Genomic DNA, 20,352 nt, shown 5'->3' with positions numbered 1-20,352 from the left:
ACGCTCACAGCTAAATCAGTCATGACTTTGGCTGCACGACTTCACGCTGAAGTCTGCATCATCGATTAACAGCCGAGATCTCCAAACTTTCTCCTCAATTCAACGCCTGCGCAGACAATACAAGCTCTCTCCCTTCAGCTCCTGCTCCTTTTCCCTTTTTTTCTGTTTCTGTGTCAGCCATGGAGGGAGATCTGCAAGGAGGCAGCAACCACGTCGCAGCGCTGCATGTGAAAACTGAAGCGGTGGATGAAAATGCATCTGCGCTGCTTTTGGGCAGGCAGGAGTCGCCTGCGCCCTGCGGAGATACCGCATGCAGAGGAGGAGGAGGGGAACAGACTGCAGAGGAGCTGGCTGACACAGAGCTGCAAGCTGCCACGACAACTACTCCTGTACTACTGTGTGAGTGCTCACCTGAGATGATTTATGGCCATTCGGCCTCGTTTATTTGCTTCCTTTTTTGTTTTGTTTTCTTAATGGCCACTCAGAATCTGTTGCTTTTCAGTAGATTATGTAGCTTTTATCTGCTCTGTCATCAGACCCTGTTAGCACAGAGCGTTTCTTCACCACATCTGGGGATGGAAAAACATACCTGAAGATAGCTCCAGGTAAGTAAGATTCAAAGTGAGAGGAGAGCACCAGCAAGAATGTAACAAAACACATAACCTGACTGACCGAAGTCTTTCTGGCAGAAGTAATAACTGGCAACACTTGCGTACATTAACCTCTTTTAATAATTCATATAAAATGATGATATGATGTATCCGCACATATACACATTAAATCTCATGACTGTTAAAAGGAATTTGAATAACCTAAAAATTCAAACATGTCATTTTTTAATCATTTGCATAGAAATGCTATTACACAGGGTGCATCGAAAAGAAAAGGCTACACTTTTATGCAAGTAATGGCTGAATATAAACTTACAGTGTGCACAAGTGCTCAATAAGTCCCCCCGTGGATACACAGCATATGTCAAACTCATCCCATGAGCATGTCTGGAGTCACTGCAGCCACTACGTGTTTCTTTAGGTGAATGATTGTGGAATTAAAGCATTTTGAAATTGGCTGCTGGTCTGGAGGTGGGCATATTAAGCACTTGTCAACATTGTAAATTTTGTGTATATAACTTTACATTTGCATTTTAAAATTTACTGGAAGCTTCTATGTCTAATAGTTTAAAAAAAACATATAGCCTTCTGAAATCAGATGATTCTTTTTGATACACCATGTATTTTGTGCCTATTTCATGCACCTGAAAAAGTCCACAAAAACTAGGGTTCAAGTCTTAGCCATTCAGTTCTTATCCTTCACAATTAATAAAGTTTCTGCATCACTGGGATTGTGTGTGTTTTGATCAGATTTGATGGGCATCTGTTGGGGTGTTTGATAGCTCATCAAATGTTGCTAAATTCTGACTCTGGCTGTTGAAACTAACCCCCGCACACGTCAAACCAACGACAAGAGGGAAAACAGAAATGTTGAAAATCTCTCATTAGGAATTACAGATGCAGAAAATGCAGTTTTTCTGTATCTGCAAATACAGTTGTGGTCATAGGTTTACATCCACTCATCAACCTACACAGGATCAAACATTACATATGGGCTCAAATATTTACACACACCCCCACTAATGTCTCTTTGCAACTTGCACCTCGACCAGCCATCAACAAGCTTCTGACATAATCCTGGCTGGATATTTGACCAGTCTTCTTTGCAGAATTGGTAGAATTCATTTAAATCTGTTGGTTTCGTGGCACAGACTCAGCTTCTAAGTGTTGTCCACAGAAGTTCAGCAGGGTTGAGGTCGGGGCTTTGGGAAGGTCATCCCAGAAGCTTAATGTTTGTCTACTGTATCTATTCCAAAACCAGTTTATCTGTGTGCCTGGGATCATTGTCCAGTTGGAACATTCAACTGGGTCCAAGTTTCAACTGTATGTTCAAACTTGGACAGAACTGGAGATTCTATTTTCAGGTTTTACCTCAAATCCTGATTTACCCCTGGTAGCAAAACAGCCCCAGAGTCAGAATCTACCAGCACTATGCTTGACAGCTAGCACAGGGCTCTTAGATTTCAAAGCCTCACCTTTACTCCTCCAAACATACCTGATTGTGGCTCAATCTTTGTCTCGTCTGGCAACGAAGCTTTTCTCCAGAAGACATTTGGATTGTCCATGTGGGCAGCTGCAAATTTCAGATAAGCTTGAAGGTGCGGATTTTTGACCAGATGCTTTTATCTTGGTTGGCACCCTCTCAGTCCATGGCAATGTGAAACTCGTTTCACTGTGGACAGTGATGCTGGTGTGTGAGCACTGGTTGTTCCTGGATTGTTCCTAAACATCCTGACCACTTTTCTCTCATTTGAGGTTGACAGTTTGGGTCTTTTTCCAGACCTTAGCAAAGTGCTGACACATCCAAATAACTCACACTTATGTACAGTATTTGGTATCTGTACATAAGTGTCTTGTATTGTTCAAACCTGTGAGTGCTATCAAACAAATCCTTTTCATGACGGCAAAGGGAAACTACCAGTTATAGTCAGTCACTAATAGCTTTCTCAAGCTTTATAGAATTTTCACTTATTAAAAGAATTAATTGAGTATATTTATATATTTGCACCTGTATGTTTACTACTGACTGTGTGTTTTAGATGTTTTAGATAAAATCCAAAATAAATTCAAACTTGTGCAGTAAGTCTACCCTGGAAAAGCAGTTCAAAGAAATCATTAAAATTCCAGAATTACCAGGATATTCACGCCCATGATGAGTGGATCTAAACATTTGATAACAACTGTATGCATATAAGATTTTCCCCAGTTTAACCCATTTATCTTACATATGAAGTGACACCACAAGTGGCTTTCTTTCTCCCCCAGCTTCAGTAATGCCCCCTGCTCTTTCCGAGAAGACGCTTTGCTCTGGCTCGGATTTCTCTTCCAAAGCCGTTCTGTGTCTGATTGAGGCCGTCGGGCGTCGCTGGGGTCTCTATGAGACTCGGGAACGCTCGCAGCTCTTCCAGAGTGTCCAAGAGGAGATGGCCTCCAAGGGGCACATACTGCCTGTTGAGAAAATCCGTCGCAAGTGGAACAACCTCATTGTGACATACAAGAGGGTTAAAGACCGCAGCCGGGAGACGGGACATGCTAAGACGTCTTGGGAGTTCTTTGATGTGAGTCTAACGGGAAGACAAACCTGGGGATAAAAAATAGTTGCTGACATTAAGTACTGATTTAAGTAAACCTCACAGCTGGACATAGTTGCTATGAAATTTTTTAGCCCTCTTTCTTTTCTCCTTTTCCTTTTTCAAGTGCTTTAGCACTATAGAGTGAGACGCTTGAAATTTCCAGTTGTAGAAATGTGAATTTCCCCTCAGGACAAATGTAACTGACCTCAAACGCAGCCACCAATAATCATCATCCACTCAGAGTTTAACAGCTGCACTCTGCATCTGTGGATAATGTGTGTGTGTGTGTGTGTGTGTCTATATATATATATAAAAATTGTGCAGAAAGAAGAAACGGCTGCTTTATATATTTTGGAAGGTGTGGTCGATGTAGAGTACAGGCCTAGTCTATCTTACAAAATTCAAAACTCAGGGTTACTGGCTAGAAATCAGAAGCATTCTTCTGCTGTTGGCGATATACCACCAGCTATAACATTATAACCACTTGCCTAATATTGTGTTTTTCCCCTTTTGCTGCCAAAACATCCCTGACCATGGGCTCCACTAGACCTCTCAGACCAGGGCACCTTCTGGTCTGTGGCCACGCAGCCCCATATGCAACAAACTGTGATGCACTGTGTATTCTGACACCTTTCTATCAGAATTAGTATTAACTTTTTTTTGCAATTGGAGCTACAGTAGCTCATCTGTTGGATCAGACCACATGGGCCCAGCTTTCGTTCCCGGCCTGATCAGTCCCCCTTGGCTGCCCATGACCCTGTCACCCCCAAATCCTTACTCTTCTTGTACAGGGATGTTTAATCTGAACAACTGTGAGGAAGTACAGCAGAAATAACTAGGATTATAACATAAAGTAACAAGGTTTAAGACAGCATACGGTTACATTGTTAACTGGTATTTGTAAGTCATGGATTACAATGCTGTTTGATGTATTCATTGGTGTACTTTCTCCATATCTCTGTGTGTGTCTTGTTCCACTCTAGTTGATGGACGCCACCCTCTGCGACACCATTGGCACTCAGATCGTCAACAACAAACGAAACAAAGGCGGCAGCACGGTTTCTACACTGCCTGCTCCTTTGGCTAAGATCGCTGCAAAGCCCCTGCAGCTTCCACAGCCGACGTCCACCATCATCCGTCCTAGCAGTGACTTTGCAGCTGGTGCTGGTGCTGGTGGTGTGGACTCAGTAAGTCTGGGCTCCAGTGCTGGCAGCGCTGCCAGTACGTCGGTGACTGCAGCGACCATTAGCTCAGCTAATGCTCCAGACCACAAGCCCCTGATCGTCCTCAATGGTGACATTGTTACTACCAGTATTCACCCAGCCACCATTGTGCCGGCTCCTTCTTTTATCACCTCGTCTTGTTTTACAGAAACAGCCACCACATCCCCTTCCCTCATCTCCGCCAGTAACACAGACCTCAACACACTGGGCTACACGAGCCGCAAAGCTCCATCCATCTCATCAGGTGTCATCCCTTTTCGCCTGAGTACAACATCGCTCACCCAAAGCCAGAATCTCCTCGGCCTCTCCTCTTCATTCCCCCTCACGTCCTCCTGCCTCACTTCCTCTGCTGCCACCTCTTTGTCTACAACAACTGTGTCTGGAACTGAAGGACAGAACCAGAAGGCGAAAGCGGAGCAAGGCGGCTGCACTATGTTCCAGGAGATTCTGAAGCGACAGGAGGAGCAGGCCTACCTCGATCGAGTGGCTCGCCGCAGGGTTGAAGCCAGAGAGAAGAGGCGCGAGAGGAGGGAGGTGCGAATGTCCGAGTCCCTAGGAAGGATAGCCACGGCCCTGGAGCTGCTCTCCTCCAAACAGGACACAGTCATCGCCCTCCTACAGAGGCTGGCTGATCGGAAATAATCTACAGTGAAAGCCTGGAAAGTAGAATCTCCTGACCTTGTTTTTTTCCCACCTCCTTATGAAGCTCTCATGCACTATAACGCTACTTTAATGAGCATAATTTAATATAAATGTGAATTTGACAAACTCTTAACTAAATAACAGACAAGCGCAAAGGTGAGTCATTGTTCCGTGCTTTTAAATTGTTGTGCTTTGTAAATATGTTAGTTTGCTTCACTGACATCAAATAAAAAGATTCTTTGGATATGCACCTTAAAGCTGTGGTCATTTGAACACTTTGTCCCCAGATTGCAAGAATAAAACACTGATTAACTACTAAAAAGTTGCAATAAACTTTCAACCATTAAAATATTATCAAGGCTAAGAAAATCCCCCAAAATTTATTTAATAAAGAATCTTTAATCACAAAAAGGTTTTAGCTTCATGAATGAATAAATGACTGAGAGCCAGGCTTTGGATTATTTTGGATAACGAGTATAATGTTCAGATAAGTATTACTGTTAAAACTACAATATTTCATTGAAACGTAGCTGAAAAATGAACCATTTACTTGATGTTCTCTCAAAATACTACATAGGTCCAGTGTTTGAGTAAGTGTAGCTGATTAATTTTCATTGCTGAAAGTAAATACGCACATTTTAAAATACTTTCATTTTACATTTTGTCAATCCAGGGTGAATTTATCGAAGCTTTATCCCTGATCAGGACGTTTTATGAAGCATTAAAGTATACTGACCACTAGATGGCGCGCTGAGACCGTTCATTGTATTGCTTCTCAAACTTTTAAAGCGCAATTGTCTTAACACACTTTAGGCGGTTCGTGTGTTAACACACGTGTGTTTTAGTGATATAAAAATCGCAGTATCCTTAAATGTAATAGTTTAATTGCTTCCTCGTTGCATTGCTTCTCAGCCTCACCATAAAATACCAACGAATCAAAGTCTACTTCTCAGTCAAAATGAAAGTAATGATATTCTATTTGAAATCATAACTTTATTCCACATTAAGCTGTTATGCAAGAAATCATCAACCCCTTACACCATAAAGGTGTGTCCCATCCAGTGACTCTCTATAAGATGCAGGTAGAGTGCCAAGTTCAGAGGTTTATTTAAAACATTTGAAATAGTCTTGGCTCGAAACAGGTAGAAAAAATAATAATGTCCTGCAGAGCGGCCGATTGTCGCTGCTGACCTAATTATTCAGCGTATGTGGACTTGACTGTAACTTGGTGGATGCGGTATTCTCGTAGTGCAGCCAGTATGTGACTTGGCTGTAGAGCCCCACCCTCAGTTTAAAACAGAAAGCACCGAGGAAGTTGTGATGAAAGAAGCTTCACCTAACAGACTTTGAGTTTTGAATTTTGGTGATACTTCTGTCTTCGTCCACCATGAGCACTCAGGCCGCTGACAGCATACCTGGTCCAGCAGAAAGTGAGCAGGAGCAGGGTTAGTATGAAATATGGAAATGCTGCTGAGTTAAAAGTTTTTAGTTTAATGTTTTTCTGTTTAGTTTTTTGTATGTTTTTTTGCCCCTGTGGGTGTCGTTGGACGGCGTTTCCTTCTTACTGTCACAGCGTGCTCTTAATCACGTGTCTTCCTTTGTTCAACTGACACATGTAGAAAGAAAAAGAGAGCAGTGTGCGTCATAGTGGTGCCTTAGCTGAGCTGTTGGCTACTGCAGTTTATCGGGCTTATTTCAGATGTTTGAAGATTGAAGCCATTCTCTAAAATATAAGCTTCCAATGTGGGGAAACAAAACCACAGAACTTTTATAATGTTTTTTACAGTACTTTCATAAAAAAACAAAAACAAAACAAGATTGCAGTGACTATTTTTATCTGCCTTCTCCCTGTAAGTGTGTGTGTGTGTGTGTGTGTGTGTGTGTGTGTGTGTGTATGTGTGTGTGTGTGTGTTTAACTAACACACAAACACTGAGTTAGCAAACAGTGATTTTGAGAAGTGCACTTTTAGCCTCTAATGTTGATGCAATGTTCATTTAATGTCTGCATCTCGTTTCTCGTGCTCCTTATTCCCACCTATCTGCTCGTTAGAGTCTTTGTATCTTTATAATAAAGGCTTCTCTTTACTTTTGTCTGTGTTGTCTGCCGCTGTGTTCTGCTTTTACTGCTTTTACCTCTTCTCATCTCACTCTACATCACAGCTAAACCAATCACTGATTGCAAATCTAACTGTACATCACAAAACCAAGAGACTCTTCATTTCCAAGGGTGGAATGATTGTACATCTTTAATGACCTAAAAACAAACAAAGAGTTAGGTGTACAAGTCTGATTTTCTTTGGGATTTTCTCCAATCCACACAGGGTGAAAAGTGTACATATCTTTGGAACAAAGGCGTCTTTTTACTTTTGTCTGCTTTGCCTGCATCTGCATCCTGCTTATATACCTAAATATTTGACCCTGTGTGAAAAGGATACATAGAAACTGAAATATATACATACACTCAGTGGTATTTGGTTAAATGACTCTGAGCAAGTTGCACTTCAATCAGAGACTTTCAGTCGCCAACAACAAGACTGTGCTTAAAACCCGGTTCTTTGCCAACAAACCAAATAAATTTAATAACCAGCTCTGAAAAGAAGAGCGGTCAAACATTCAGCCGGAATACTTATTGATACTTGTTGATGACTACCAAAAGTTTCTGGTTGAGGTGCAACTTGTTAAGAAAAGATTAGCAGGCATGTACCTTTATATTTGACCCTGTATGTAAACTTTTGACCCTGTGCAGATTCAAGAAAATCCAAACGAAATTCAACTTTAAATATGTATGCTGTACAATCATTTCACCTTGGAGAAAGAACAATTAAAAAAACAGTTAAATGCCCCCAAATTACCATGATATTCATGCCCACGATGAGTGAATATAAACTTCTAATCACAGCTGTAAATAAGAGTTCTCTTTATGCCTTTTATATGAGAGGATAGGGCACAAACGTACAGCTGGTTGCTATATATAACTAAAAATTTTCAAGCTCTCACATTTTGTAACATATTTACCTTGATAGTTTTAGGTCACTTTTTGAGTCTCTTTTCTATTCTCTAAATGAACTTTGACTTTCGCCGTACACGTCTCGGCTTGGCCACCTGGAGCCTGTTGTCTCTTGGATCTCTGCTCAGTAGCGAATCTGTTGCCAAAAAGCTACCAAGTTATGGAAAATAACCAGAAAAATATCAGTATAACATGACTGAAATTAGTAGTTAAATTTCGTAATAGCAATTTCTGCAGTAAAAGAATCATTAATGCCTGGATCATTTTGGTTAATCATACAAAATTCTATTTTTTGAAAACTATTTCAACAGGCATATAAAAACACAACAAACCACAAATGCTAACATGAGACAACATACAGTGTATTAATCTTTACTTTTTATTTTATTCATCAACAAATGCCAAAATGCTTTGCATTTGCCACAATGTAAGAACATAATAAAAAAGTTCATACTGTTTGTGCCCTGGGATGCAACAGTCTGGGCTAATATGTGAAAGCCACGAATTTCTACAAATAAACAATAATAATATCAGAAGTCAGAATGAAGGGCACAACAACTTTCATGAACTCTGAATAGTGTTTAAAAATGCTTTTTGTTGGGTTGACAGAGCCGTTGAGGATCATGCTTCTTGGAAAATGTGGTGTAGGCAAGAGCTCGAGTGGGAACACCATCCTCAATAAAATGGTGTTCTGTTCAGAGATGAAGCTGGTCAGCATCACTGTTCACTGTGAAAAAGAGTCCGCGGTGGTTGGAGATGTACCTGTTGATGTGATTGACACACCTGGGCTTTTCGAGAAGGGAAGCAACAAGGAGGACATCATCCGAGAGATTCTTCAACGCCTGAAACTCCAGGAACCAGGACCCCACGTCTTTGCATATGTTATTCCTTTAGGAAGGCTGACTCAGGAAGACCAAGACACCCACACGCTGATTGAAGCAAAGTTTGGCCCAAGAGTGTGGGACTACACCATCGTGCTGTTCACCCACGGGGATCGCCTGGAAGACAAAACAATAAACAGCATCATTACTGAGAGTGACGAGAACCTCCGCAACTTCATACGCAAGTGTAGCGGTGGCTTCCACGTCTTCAACAACAAAACCCCGGAGGACCAGAAGCAGGTCACAACTTTTATGGAGAAGATCGAGACCCTGGTGGCCCTGAATGGAGGTAGTTACTACAAGACAGAGCTGTATCCTGAGAAGGAGAGGAAAATCAGAAAAAGACAGGAAAGCATCCTTGCAGAGAGAGATGAAGAAATCAGCAAAAAGGAGGGAAATCTGAGGGAGCATTACAAGGATGAAGAGCTAAAGAAGATGAAGACAAAGCTGTGGAGAAAAGAGGAGGAAAGGGCAAGAAAAGATGCAGAGGGGGAGTTGTACAGCATGTCCTACCTCATGAAGAGCATCCTGTTACTGGCTGTATTGTGTCTACTGTTATGTTGCAATCTTGGGGTAGCAGCTAAATGGCTTTGTGTTATAGGAATCATTTTGATTGTGGTGTCTTTTAAGATTTTTCCAATTATTCCAGGAAAAATACCAGGTCTTTCTAAGAAAAAGAAATAGATGAGCTTTTACTGTGTTAGTGATTTATCATTCAAATGTGTGACAGATGATATATCGAAGTGATTTAATTAACAAAAATAATTTTCATACAAATTTTTCTGTCCATAGTTAGAAAATATAGTCATCTGATATCATCTCATTAATCTCATATTTAATCAGATAACAGAACTGTAAAAATGCTAATGAAAACAATATTTAAAGTACTACACAAAAGTCTCGGCCGACCACTTTTTCTTTATATTTTACTAGGAAAAAAAGTAAATGCAAGGATATGCGGACATATACATGGAAATACAATACAGAGTTTTAAAATCAATATTTGGTACGACCACCTTTTTTCTTCGACACAGTCTGAACTCTCTTATGCAGCTTTGTTCTCATTTCTTTAAGTAGTCTTCAGGAATAGTTCTGCAGGCTTCTTGAAGAATGTTTAAAGCTGTCTTTGGATGCTGACCGCTTTTTGTTCTGCTCTTTGTGAAGATGATCTCACACTGCTTCAACAATGTTGAGGTCCAGACTCTAGGGAGGTGAGTCCATGACTGATAGTGTTTTATTGGGCTTTTCTATCCGGGTATGCTTTTTCTGGCTATACTTTTATTCAAGTAATGGCTGAATATAAACTTACAGTGTGCACAAGTGCTCAATAAGTCCCACAGCATATGCCAAACTCATCCCATGAGCATGTCTGGAGTCACTGCAGCCACTACGTGTTTCTTTAGGTGAATGATTGTGGAATTAAAGCATTTTGAAATTGGATGCTGGTCTGGAGGTGGGCATATTAAGCACTTGTCAACATTGTAAATTTTGTGTATATAACTTTACATTTGCATTTTAAAATTTACTGGAAGCTTCTATTCAATTCAATTCAATTTTATTTATATAGCGCCAAATCACAACATAAGGCGCTTCATAGATACAGAGAAAAACCCAACAATCATATGACCCCCTATGACCAAGCACTTTGGCGACAGTGGGAAGGAAAAACTCCCTTTTAACAGGAAGAAACCTCCGGCAGAACCAGGCTCAGGGAGGGGCGGGGCCATCTGCTGCGACCGGTTGGGGTGAGAGAAGGAAGACAGGATAAAAGACATGCTGTGGAAGAGAGACAGAGATTAATAACAGATATGATTCAATGCAGAGAGGTCTGTTAATACATAGTGAGCGAGAAAGGTGACTGGAAAGGAAAAACTCAATGCATCATGGGAATCCCCCGGCAGCCTATGTGTTTTGCAGCATAACTAAGGGAGGATTCAGGGTCACCTGGTCCAGCCCTAACTATATGCTTTAGCAAAAAGGAAAGTTTTAAGCCTAATCTTGAAAGTAGAGATAGTGTCTGTCTCCCGAATCCAAACTGGAAGCTGGTTCCACAGAAGAGGGGCCTGAAAACTGAAGGCTCTGCCTCCCATTCTACTTTTAAATACTCTAGGAACAACAAGTAGGCCTGCAGAGCAAGAGCGAAGTGCTCTAATAGGGTGATATGGTACTACAAGGTCATTGAGATAAGATGGGGCCTGATTATTTAAGACCTTGTATGTGAGGAGCAGGATTTTGAATTCAATTCTGGATTTAACAGGAAGCCAATGAAGGGAAGCCAAAACAGGAGAAATATGATCTCTCTCTTTCTAGTCCCTGTCAGGACTCTTGCTGCAGTTATTATAATATTATCAAGGCAAAGAAAATCCCCCAAAATTTATTTAATAAAGAATCTTAAATGACAACAAGGTTTTATCTTCATAAGCAGGGCTCTGAATCATCCCTGTTACTTTTCATTTTTAGGTTTTAACAGGAAATCCTCATGAGTGACCTAACAGATAATCTCAGGTTCCATGTAGGCTTGTAGGATATTAACTGTATGTGTCTTAAAAGCAAATGTTATGATCACAGAGTCAACCCTAAAATAAAGTACAAGCCAATAAGATTAGTTGCATCCTGTTAATGTTTGTTGAGGATTTGGAGACAAAATTCATTTATTCAATTCAATTTTATTTTATTTATATAATGCCAAATCACAACAACAGTCGCCTCAAGGTGCTTTATTTATTCATTAATGAATGAAAAAATGACTGCCACCAAGGCATCATTTGATCTTTGGATAATGATTATACCTTTCAGACAAATGTTGCAGTTAAAAATACAATATCTCATTGAAATGTAGCTGAAAAATTAACCATTAACTTGATGTTCTCTCAAAATACTACATAGGTCCGGTGTAAGTGTAGTTGATTACTTTTCATTGCTGAAAGTAAATACGCACATTTTAAAATACTTTCATTTTACATTTTGTTAAAGGGGTGAATTTATCGAAGCTTTATCCCTGATCAGGACGTTTTATGAAGCATTAAAGTATACTGACCACTAGATGGCGCGCTGAGACCGTTCATTGTATTGCTTCTCAAACTTTTAAAGCGCAATTGTCTTAACACACTTTAGGCGGTTCGTGTGTTAACACACGTGTGTTTTAGTGATATAAAAATCGCAGTATCCTTAAATGTAATAGTTTAATTGTTTCCTCGTTGCATTGCTTCTCAGCCTCACCATAAAATACCAACGAATCAAAGTCTACTTCTCAGTCAAAATGAAAGTAATGATATTCTATTTGAAATCATAACTTTATTCCACATTAAGCTCTTATGCAAGAAGTCATCAGATCTTTGATCCCTTGCACAATAAAGGTGTGTCCCATCCAGTGACTCTCTATAAGACGCGGGTAGAGTGCCAAGTTCAGAGGTTTATTTAAAATAGGCTGGGTGGAAATACTCTTGGCTCGAAACAGGTAGAAAAATAACACCTATGGACATAAGACTGCGGCCGATTGTCGCTGCTGACCTAATTATTCAGCGTATGTGGACTGGACTTTAACTTGGTGGATGCGGGGCACCCAGCAGGTCACGTGACTGTAGAGCCCCACCCTCAGTTTGAAACAGAAAGCACCGAGGAAGCTGTGTAAAAAAAAAGTTTCACCTGACAGACTTGCTTTGAGATTCAATCAGGACTGTCAGGCCAGCGAGGACAAGTTAACCGACGTCTACAGTTTTGGTGATACTTCTGTCTTCGTCCACCATGAGCACTCAGGCCGCTGACAGCATACCTTGTCCAGCAGAAAGTGAGCAGGAGCGGGGTCAGTATGAAATATGGAAATGCTGTTGAGTTAAAAGTTTTTAGTTTAATGTTTTTATTCTATTTTTTGTATGTCTGTATGTATTTTTCCCCTGTGGGTGTAGTTGGTGTAGTTATTAACGCAGCATGTTCTTAAGCACGTGTCTACCCTTGTTCAGCTGACACATGTAGAAAGAAAAAGAGAGCAGTGTGAGTCATACTGGTGCTTTAGCTGAGCTGTTGGCTACTGCAGTTTATAGGGCTTGTTTCAGATGTTTGAAGATGGAAGCCAATATATACAATATGACATTACAATGGGGAGAAAACAAAACCAGATAATATAATTAATATGATATGTTAATTTTTTTTTACAGTACTTTAATAAAAATAAAATTCCAAAATGGCAGTGACTCTTTTTATCTGCTTTCTTCCTGTAAGTGTGTGTGTGTTTAATTAACACACCTACACCAAGTTAGCCAACAGTGATTTTGAGATGTGTAATTAAGCTACAGTACTGTTAGCCTCTAATGTTCATTTAATGTCTCCATCTCACTCTCGTGCTCCTTATTCCCACTTTTGTAGAGGTCACCTAAGGTCATTCAGCCCCTTTCTTTACTGGTGGTCTAACCTGTGAAAAGGTTGTGAAACATAATATCACTATTGGATATTGTTTATCATTATCACACTCTTAAAAGTAAAAAACTAGGTTAACACATATTAGTTAAAATAAAGTATGCATTCTGTCAGAGAAAAAAATTATTTGCTGGAGTAATATAATGTTATGAAGCATTGATAGTTAGTGATCCGCAGCCTTTTCATTTGAGCTAAAAACACTTCATTTAATTATAGGCTATTTATAAACAGAATACCTTTAACCCACACAAGATGATGCAACAGACCTTAAGACCTTCATTAAGGGCCTGCATAGAAACATTTCCAATGTTTTGGAAATTTTCATCACATGAATGGTTGACCTCTGATGACCTCTAGAAGCCTTTATTAATATATTTAAAATGATAGTGGCACAAAAGAAAATGTTTGCAGCGCAAACGTTTGACACCATTCTTGTGGCATTTGAAGAAGGTGGGATGGGCGTTTTTGAGCAAGTTGCATCTCAATCATAGACTTTCAGTCTCCAACAACAGGACTAAGCTTAAAACCCGGTTCTTTGCCAACAAAGCAAATAATTTTGATAAACTGTACCAGTTCTGCAAAGAAGAACGGTTAAACATTATGCCACACACTTGTTGATGACTACCAGAAGTTTCTGGTTGAGGTGCAACTTGTTAACAAAAGATTAGTAGGCATCTATTTTCTGAAAAAGTAAGATAAGAAAAAAATATTTCAAAAGGCATATAAAAACAAAACAAGCCACAAATGCTAACATGAGACAACATACAGTGTATTACTTTACTTTTTATTTTATTCATCAACAAATGCCAAAATGCTTTGCATTTGCCACAATGTAAAAACATAATAAAAAAGTTCATACTGTTTGTGCCCTGGGATGCAACAGTCTGGGCTAATATGTGAAAGCCACGAATTTCTACAAATAAACAATAATAATATCAGAAGTCAGAATGAAGGGCACAACGACTTTCATGAACTCTGAATAGTGTTTAAAAATGCTTTTTGTTGGGTTGACAGAGCCGTTGAGGATCATGCTTCTTGGAAAATGTGGTGTAGGCAAGAGCTCGAGTGGGAACACCATCCTCAATAAAATGGTGTTCTGTTCAGAGATGAAGCTGGTCAGCATCACTGTTCACTGTGAAAAAGAGTCCGCGGTGGTTGGAGATGTACCTGTTGATGTGATTGACACACCTGGGCTTTTCGAGAAGGGAAGCAACAAGGAGGACATCATCCGAGAGATTCTTCAACGCCTGAAACTCCAGGAACCAGGACCCCACGTCTTTGCATATGTTATTCCTTTAGGAAGGCTGACTCAGGAAGACCAAGACACCCACACGCTGATTGAAGCAAAGTTTGGCCCAAGAGTGTGGGACTACACCATCGTGCTGTTCACCCACGGGGATCGCCTGGAAGACAAAACAATAAACAGCATCATTACTGAGAGTGACGAGAACCTCCGCAACTTCATACGCAAGTGTAGCGGTGGCTTCCACGTCTTCAACAACAAAACCCCGGAGGACCAGAAGCAGGTCACAACTTTTATGGAGAAGATCGAGACCCTGGTGGCCCTGAATGGAGGTAGTTACTACAAGACAGAGCTGTATCCTGAGAAGGAGAGGAAAATCAGAAAAAGACAGGAAAGCATCCTTGCAGAGAGAGATGAAGAAATCAGCAAAAAGGAGGGAAATCTGAGGGAGCATTACAAGGATGAAGAGCTAAAGAAGATGAAGACAAAGCTGTGGAGAAAAGAGGAGGAAAGGGCAAGAAAAGATGCAGAGAGGGAGTTGTACAGCATGTCCTACCTCATGAAGAGCATCCTGTTACTGGCTGTATTGTGTCTACTGTTATGTTGCAATCTTGGGGTGTCTTTGAAGAAAAAGAAATAGATGAGCTTTTACTGTGTTAGTGATTTATCATTCAAATGTGTGACAGATGATATATCGAAGTGATTTAATTAACAAAAATAATTTTCATACAAATTTTTCTGTCCATAGTTAGAAAATATAGTCATCTGATATCATCTCATTGATCTCATATTTAATCAGATAACAGAACTGTAAAAATGCTAATGAAAACAATATTTAAAGTACTACACAAAAGTCTCGGCCGACCACTTTTTCTTTATATTTTACTAGGAAAAAAAGTAAATGCAAGGATATGCGGACATATACATGGAAATACAATACAGGGTTTTAAAATCAATATTTGGTACGACCACCTTTTTTCTTCGACACAGTCTGAACTCTCTTATGCAGCTTTGTTCTCATTTCTTTAAGTAGTCTTCAGGAATAGTTCTGCAGGCTTCTTGAAGAATGTTTAAAGCTGTCTTTGGATGCTGACCGCTTTTTGTTCTGCTCTTTGTGAAGATGATCTCACACTGCTTCAATGAAGTTGAGGTCCAGACTCTGGGGAGCTCGGTCCATGACTGATAATGTTTTATTGTGTTTTTCTATCCGGGTATGCTTTTTCTGGAATAACAGTGTGTTTGGAATCATTGTCGTGTCATAAAATGAAGCACTGATTGACACATTGACACATGATGGATCAAATCTGATGGTACTTTTCTGTGTTCAAATTTCAAATGATTTAACTCAGGAGTTTCACTTTTGGATTCATTCATATGACCAGTTGCCACTGATTTTCCATTTGTCCAGTTGTTGTGTAATTTGGCATACCTCAGTCTTTTTTAGATTTTTTTCCTTCTTTAAAAATGACATCTTGACAGCCATCTTTTCCACCGAGACCATTCCTGATGTGGTTTCAGTGAACAGTAGATCTCTCAGGTCGTGTGTCCAGCTTGGAGCTGAAAAAATATATATATATTGCTTGTAGCATAGCTGAGCCACTGTGTGAGAGCTGAGCAGCGAAAGGAAATTAAGTGAGGAGCCGGCTCTCGCTCAATAGGAGTCGACTCTTCTGATTCACTACAAAGCACTCTGTAAGCACGGCTCTTAGAGGTGATGCTTTTGTGCATGACACATTATCGAACGTTATGTTGTGTGTCATGGATACTGTTGACTCCAATTCTCCCAACCACTATGTCGAGCTGAGACAGCAAGACCGAGACAGCGAGACCAAGACAAGACCGAGGGATCCTAGCCCAAGACAAGACCAAGACCAAAGTCCGTCGAGACAAGACAAGAACAAGACCACGTGGTCTAGAGACCAAGACCGGTCTCGAGACATCCAACTCTAGTACCGAGCATCCTCTGGTATTAACGTGATAGCGTTCCATAATGTAAAAGTGAAAACGTACAGGCTCTGAAATGTACTCAAAGTATGAAAGTAAAAATAATCTCCTTAAAGCACAATTCAACTAATCATATTTGTACAAAGGTAACTGAACCATGGTATATTATATTAATATAAGAATAAAATACGGTTAGTACATGATAATAAAACATTTTCGGATTTAATTCTAATGGATGTGCTTTAAATGCAGTGAAAAAGAATTTTAAAAAATAACTATTTTCTGTTCTGATTGTGGGTGAAAGTAAAATGAGTACAGTCAGGGTTTAAAGTGAAACTCAGTAGGTGAGTCTGTGTAGTGGCTCAGCATAGGTGAAAGAACCACACAATCATTTCTAATCAGCACACTGTACTGCCACAGTTTTTTAATAGTTTTTCTACTATAAAACTTGTAAAACTCAGCTTCTGTTTGTTTTCTTAGAAGAGGCAATGATGCATATAAATAGTTTTTAAGTGTTTTTGTGGATATTTTGTTAATTCCATTTACATATAGGAGAATTTCACCTACTTCACTGAAGAGGTGTGCCATCCTGCCTAGACATCTTGCCCCTCCTTTACTATTACTATTAAATAAATTAACTCCTAAATAACTAAAAGGCAAGATTTATGAAGTTATCATGAGCTAATTCTGACCGGTCACAACAGTTCATTTTACATAACTGCTATCACTTCCAGACGTTTCTTTTCTAAATAAACAGAATAGCTCTTGGCCACTTTACTAGAAAACATAGATTTACCAATTACAGACACTCACCTGTTACACACTCAAATGTCCTTAGTTATTTATTATGCTAACATTAATGTTAGCCTGCTTTAAGTAGAGAAAGGTCAATTAACATCAGTGTTATTCCACGTTACCTGGATTATATTTATATTCAGAAATATAAAGAGATTAGTTAGCATATGTTTGCTCCAGAGGATGATCCACAGTGATGTGCATCCATTGTGTTCTGCAACCGCGCATTGACTGACTTTTCCCAGCGGAAGATCGTCCAGCATGCAGCAGCAGATTATTATATAGGCAACTGTGTACTGTCTGTAATTGGTAAATTATATTTTCTGCTGTATTTAGAAAAAGGGACGACCACTTTATTTGAATAAATAAATAAACAAAATGCAGGTATACGGAGGAACCTCAAATGTCCCAGTTTTACACTAGGACATGAACACAGCTCAAGTTTGCGGATCTCGGCGAAGCTGGCAGTGTGAAGTTTGTCTCAAAATTATACATATTATACACATTTGTAAATCATACCGTACGTGCACTTGCCCTTTTTTAGGTTTCTCTCCATATATAAATAGCGACTGTAAATGTCAGTTTAAATCGTCTTACCTGTAAAACTTGCCGTCTTTACCGGAAGTCAATGTACACACCTTAACGACTGGGCGTGTTTATTTTTTCCAGTGTAACTGAAAAGTTAAGTTTCATTTTCCTGTTCTGGAACATCATCTGCTATCTAGTCGGCGACACAGGTAAGTCCCTATTCTGGTGTTTCGCCTCTCTGTTCTTTTTTTTTTTTTTTAAGTAATATATAGTGTTTTTATACATGGATAACGGATGTATGATTGCTAGAACTTGTGCAAAGATGTGCTGTCTATTTGCTCTCCTGTGGTTTCTGATGTTATAGACCTTAGTGTTACTGTAATTACAGAATGTAACTTTGTTTATACATATACATGCACACACACATATCTATATAAGGGGCATTTGTGTATACAGTAGATTTGTTGATTTGGATAGTGATAGCAGTTAAGTCTAAACGGCTAAGCTATATGGATAATATGGGTAAAAGTACGTGGTAAGAGTCTTCATCTTTGTATTCAGATGTTTTCAGTCTCATTGCTTTTCCTTCCTTCCTGTCACCCACAGAGGAACAACAGAATTACTTACAATTAGATTAAAATGTTAAAAGCTAATAGAAAATGCAAGATTTATCTCATATAAAAAGTGCCACATATAGTGTGGTGCATATATTTGAAAAAAAAAAACTTTTTTATTTATCTGTGTTGATAGATTAAAATTACAAAATGGAAGAAGGAAGAACTAGCCTGAAGAAAAGAAAGAGAGTCACGGATGAGAAAGATGACAAGAGTAAGTCCTTCGGGTCATTTTACCCTGAAGATCTATTTATTTAAAATATATTTCTGTGTACGCAGTAGAATTTTTCTGAAGCTGTTGATGTTGCAGGCTATAATGAGACATGTCAGTTTTGAGGGTACTTCCTATTCTCTATTGTCCTCCTAGTTGTTAAATGCATATATATGATATATATGCCTACATGCATAATTACATTAAAATTATCTTACGTGATTGCATGATTTTGGCAGATATGGCAGAATGGCTGACCCTCTCTGTGCCTGGTTCTGCCCGGGTCTTCTTGTTTTTCTTTGCCACTGTCACCAAAGTGCTTGCTCATAAGGGGTTATCTGATTTTTGGGGTTTTCTCTGTATTATTGCAGGGTCTGTACCTGTTGTTGTGATTTGGTGCTATATAAATAAAACTGAATTGAATTATAAATATTTGCATTATCACAACTATTACAATGAAAGTAGGAAATACTCCCACAACTGGCATCTCTCTTTATACAACCTCTACAATTGCAAATTATTAGTACATTGTAAATTGACCATGAAAATACATTTACATTATTTTTTTAATGGAGAAATTACTTCTTCCTTTTTTTTGGTGTTGCAAAAAACAGACCTCTGGCGTGTAAAATGTGGAGACAAAAAGGGTTGGATGGATGTAGAGAAGTTGGGAAAAGGTAAGTACAGTCTTACCTTTCTTACCAGTCTTTCCTTTTCTATTTTTGTACATACAGTGAAATATATAAATAAATAAATAAATAATTTTTCATTAAAACGATTACGTTTTTCTTTATAACTATAGGTAAGGATTGTATTGAGTTTGAAGGCTCCTTTTACAGTCCACCTGAGTTTGAGAAGCTTGCAGGAAAAGATTCATGTAGAAAATGGAAGTCATCTATTTACCACAAGAAAGCTCCTCTGCACTATTGGTTCAAGGTACTTTTTTTTTTTTTGCATTTCTGTGAATCTACAAAAATCTGATTTCACTAAATAAACTGTTGAATTAACTTATCACAGAGAGGTTACCTAACCACTACAGGATATAGACAAAAAAAAAGAAAACGACAATCATCAGACCTTGAGTCCCAGGACCTCTTAACAGGTTTGTCTGCTCTTTCTTCTATCTGTGCCTCAAAACCAGAGAATGTTTGAGAATATGAACCAAAAGCATGCAAACATTATTGTAATATTTTTAATAAGCTCTTTCAAAACTTCAGTAATTTTGACAAATACCCTACAGAAGTTGAGAAAAAAAGAGTTGCAATTCTCTTTATCTCGGCCTCCAACTTTCCCTCATCCAACGCCTGCAACTTGTCCAAAATGCTGCAGCACTTTTTTTAAGCGGCACCAGAAAACCTGATCATATTACACCTGTGTAAGCCAACCTTCACTGGCAAATACCGTATTGTTTTTGAAATCCTTTTGTACACTTTTAAATTTTAAATAACTTGGCGCCCAGCTACTTAATTGACCTCCTTGACCTATATACCCCCAAGAGAGCACTTAGATCCTCTAATCAGTGGCTCTTAGTGCAACCAATGTCCAGATGAAAGACTAGGGGGCATTGTGCTTTTGCTATTGCTCCACCTAAACTTTGGAATAGCCTGGCGATTGATGTCCGTCCATCGGAATTCATTCAATATTTCAAGTCACGTTTAAAAATCCAC

General features: G+C 39.2%; 3 protein-coding genes across 3 annotated transcripts; all 3 read left to right on the top strand.

The window, feature by feature from the left end:
• Positions 1-179: 179 nt before the first annotated feature.
• LOC146633367 (uncharacterized) lies at positions 180-5,049 on the top strand. Its single transcript, XM_085352192.1, has 4 exons — positions 180-399; positions 537-605; positions 2,877-3,169; positions 4,168-5,049. Exons 1-4 carry the CDS (start codon positions 180-182, stop codon positions 5,047-5,049), a joined length of 1,464 nt encoding a protein of 487 aa, XP_085208318.1.
• A 1,387-nt stretch (positions 5,050-6,436) lies between these two features.
• Positions 6,437-9,621, top strand: LOC146633366 (GTPase IMAP family member 7-like). Its single transcript, XM_085352191.1, has 2 exons — positions 6,437-6,494; positions 8,666-9,621. Exons 1-2 carry the CDS (start codon positions 6,437-6,439, stop codon positions 9,619-9,621), a joined length of 1,014 nt encoding a protein of 337 aa, XP_085208317.1.
• A 2,943-nt stretch (positions 9,622-12,564) lies between these two features.
• Positions 12,565-15,233, top strand: LOC146633365 (GTPase IMAP family member 7-like). Its single transcript, XM_085352190.1, has 2 exons — positions 12,565-12,739; positions 14,365-15,233. The coding sequence occupies exons 1-2, from the start codon at positions 12,682-12,684 to the stop codon at positions 15,231-15,233; spliced, it is 927 nt and encodes a 308-aa protein (XP_085208316.1). The 5' UTR covers positions 12,565-12,681.
• The last annotated feature ends 5,119 nt before the right edge of the window (positions 15,234-20,352 follow it).

This window comes from Diplotaxodon limnothrissa, linkage group LG4, assembly GCF_057381915.1.
Source record: "Diplotaxodon limnothrissa isolate DT_005_m linkage group LG4, D_limnothrissa_male_GT1.1, whole genome shotgun sequence".
NCBI lineage: Eukaryota > Metazoa > Chordata > Actinopteri > Cichliformes > Cichlidae > Diplotaxodon > Diplotaxodon limnothrissa.
The sequence above is the reverse complement of the archived record's forward strand: the minus strand, read 5'-3'. Positions and strand labels throughout refer to the sequence as shown.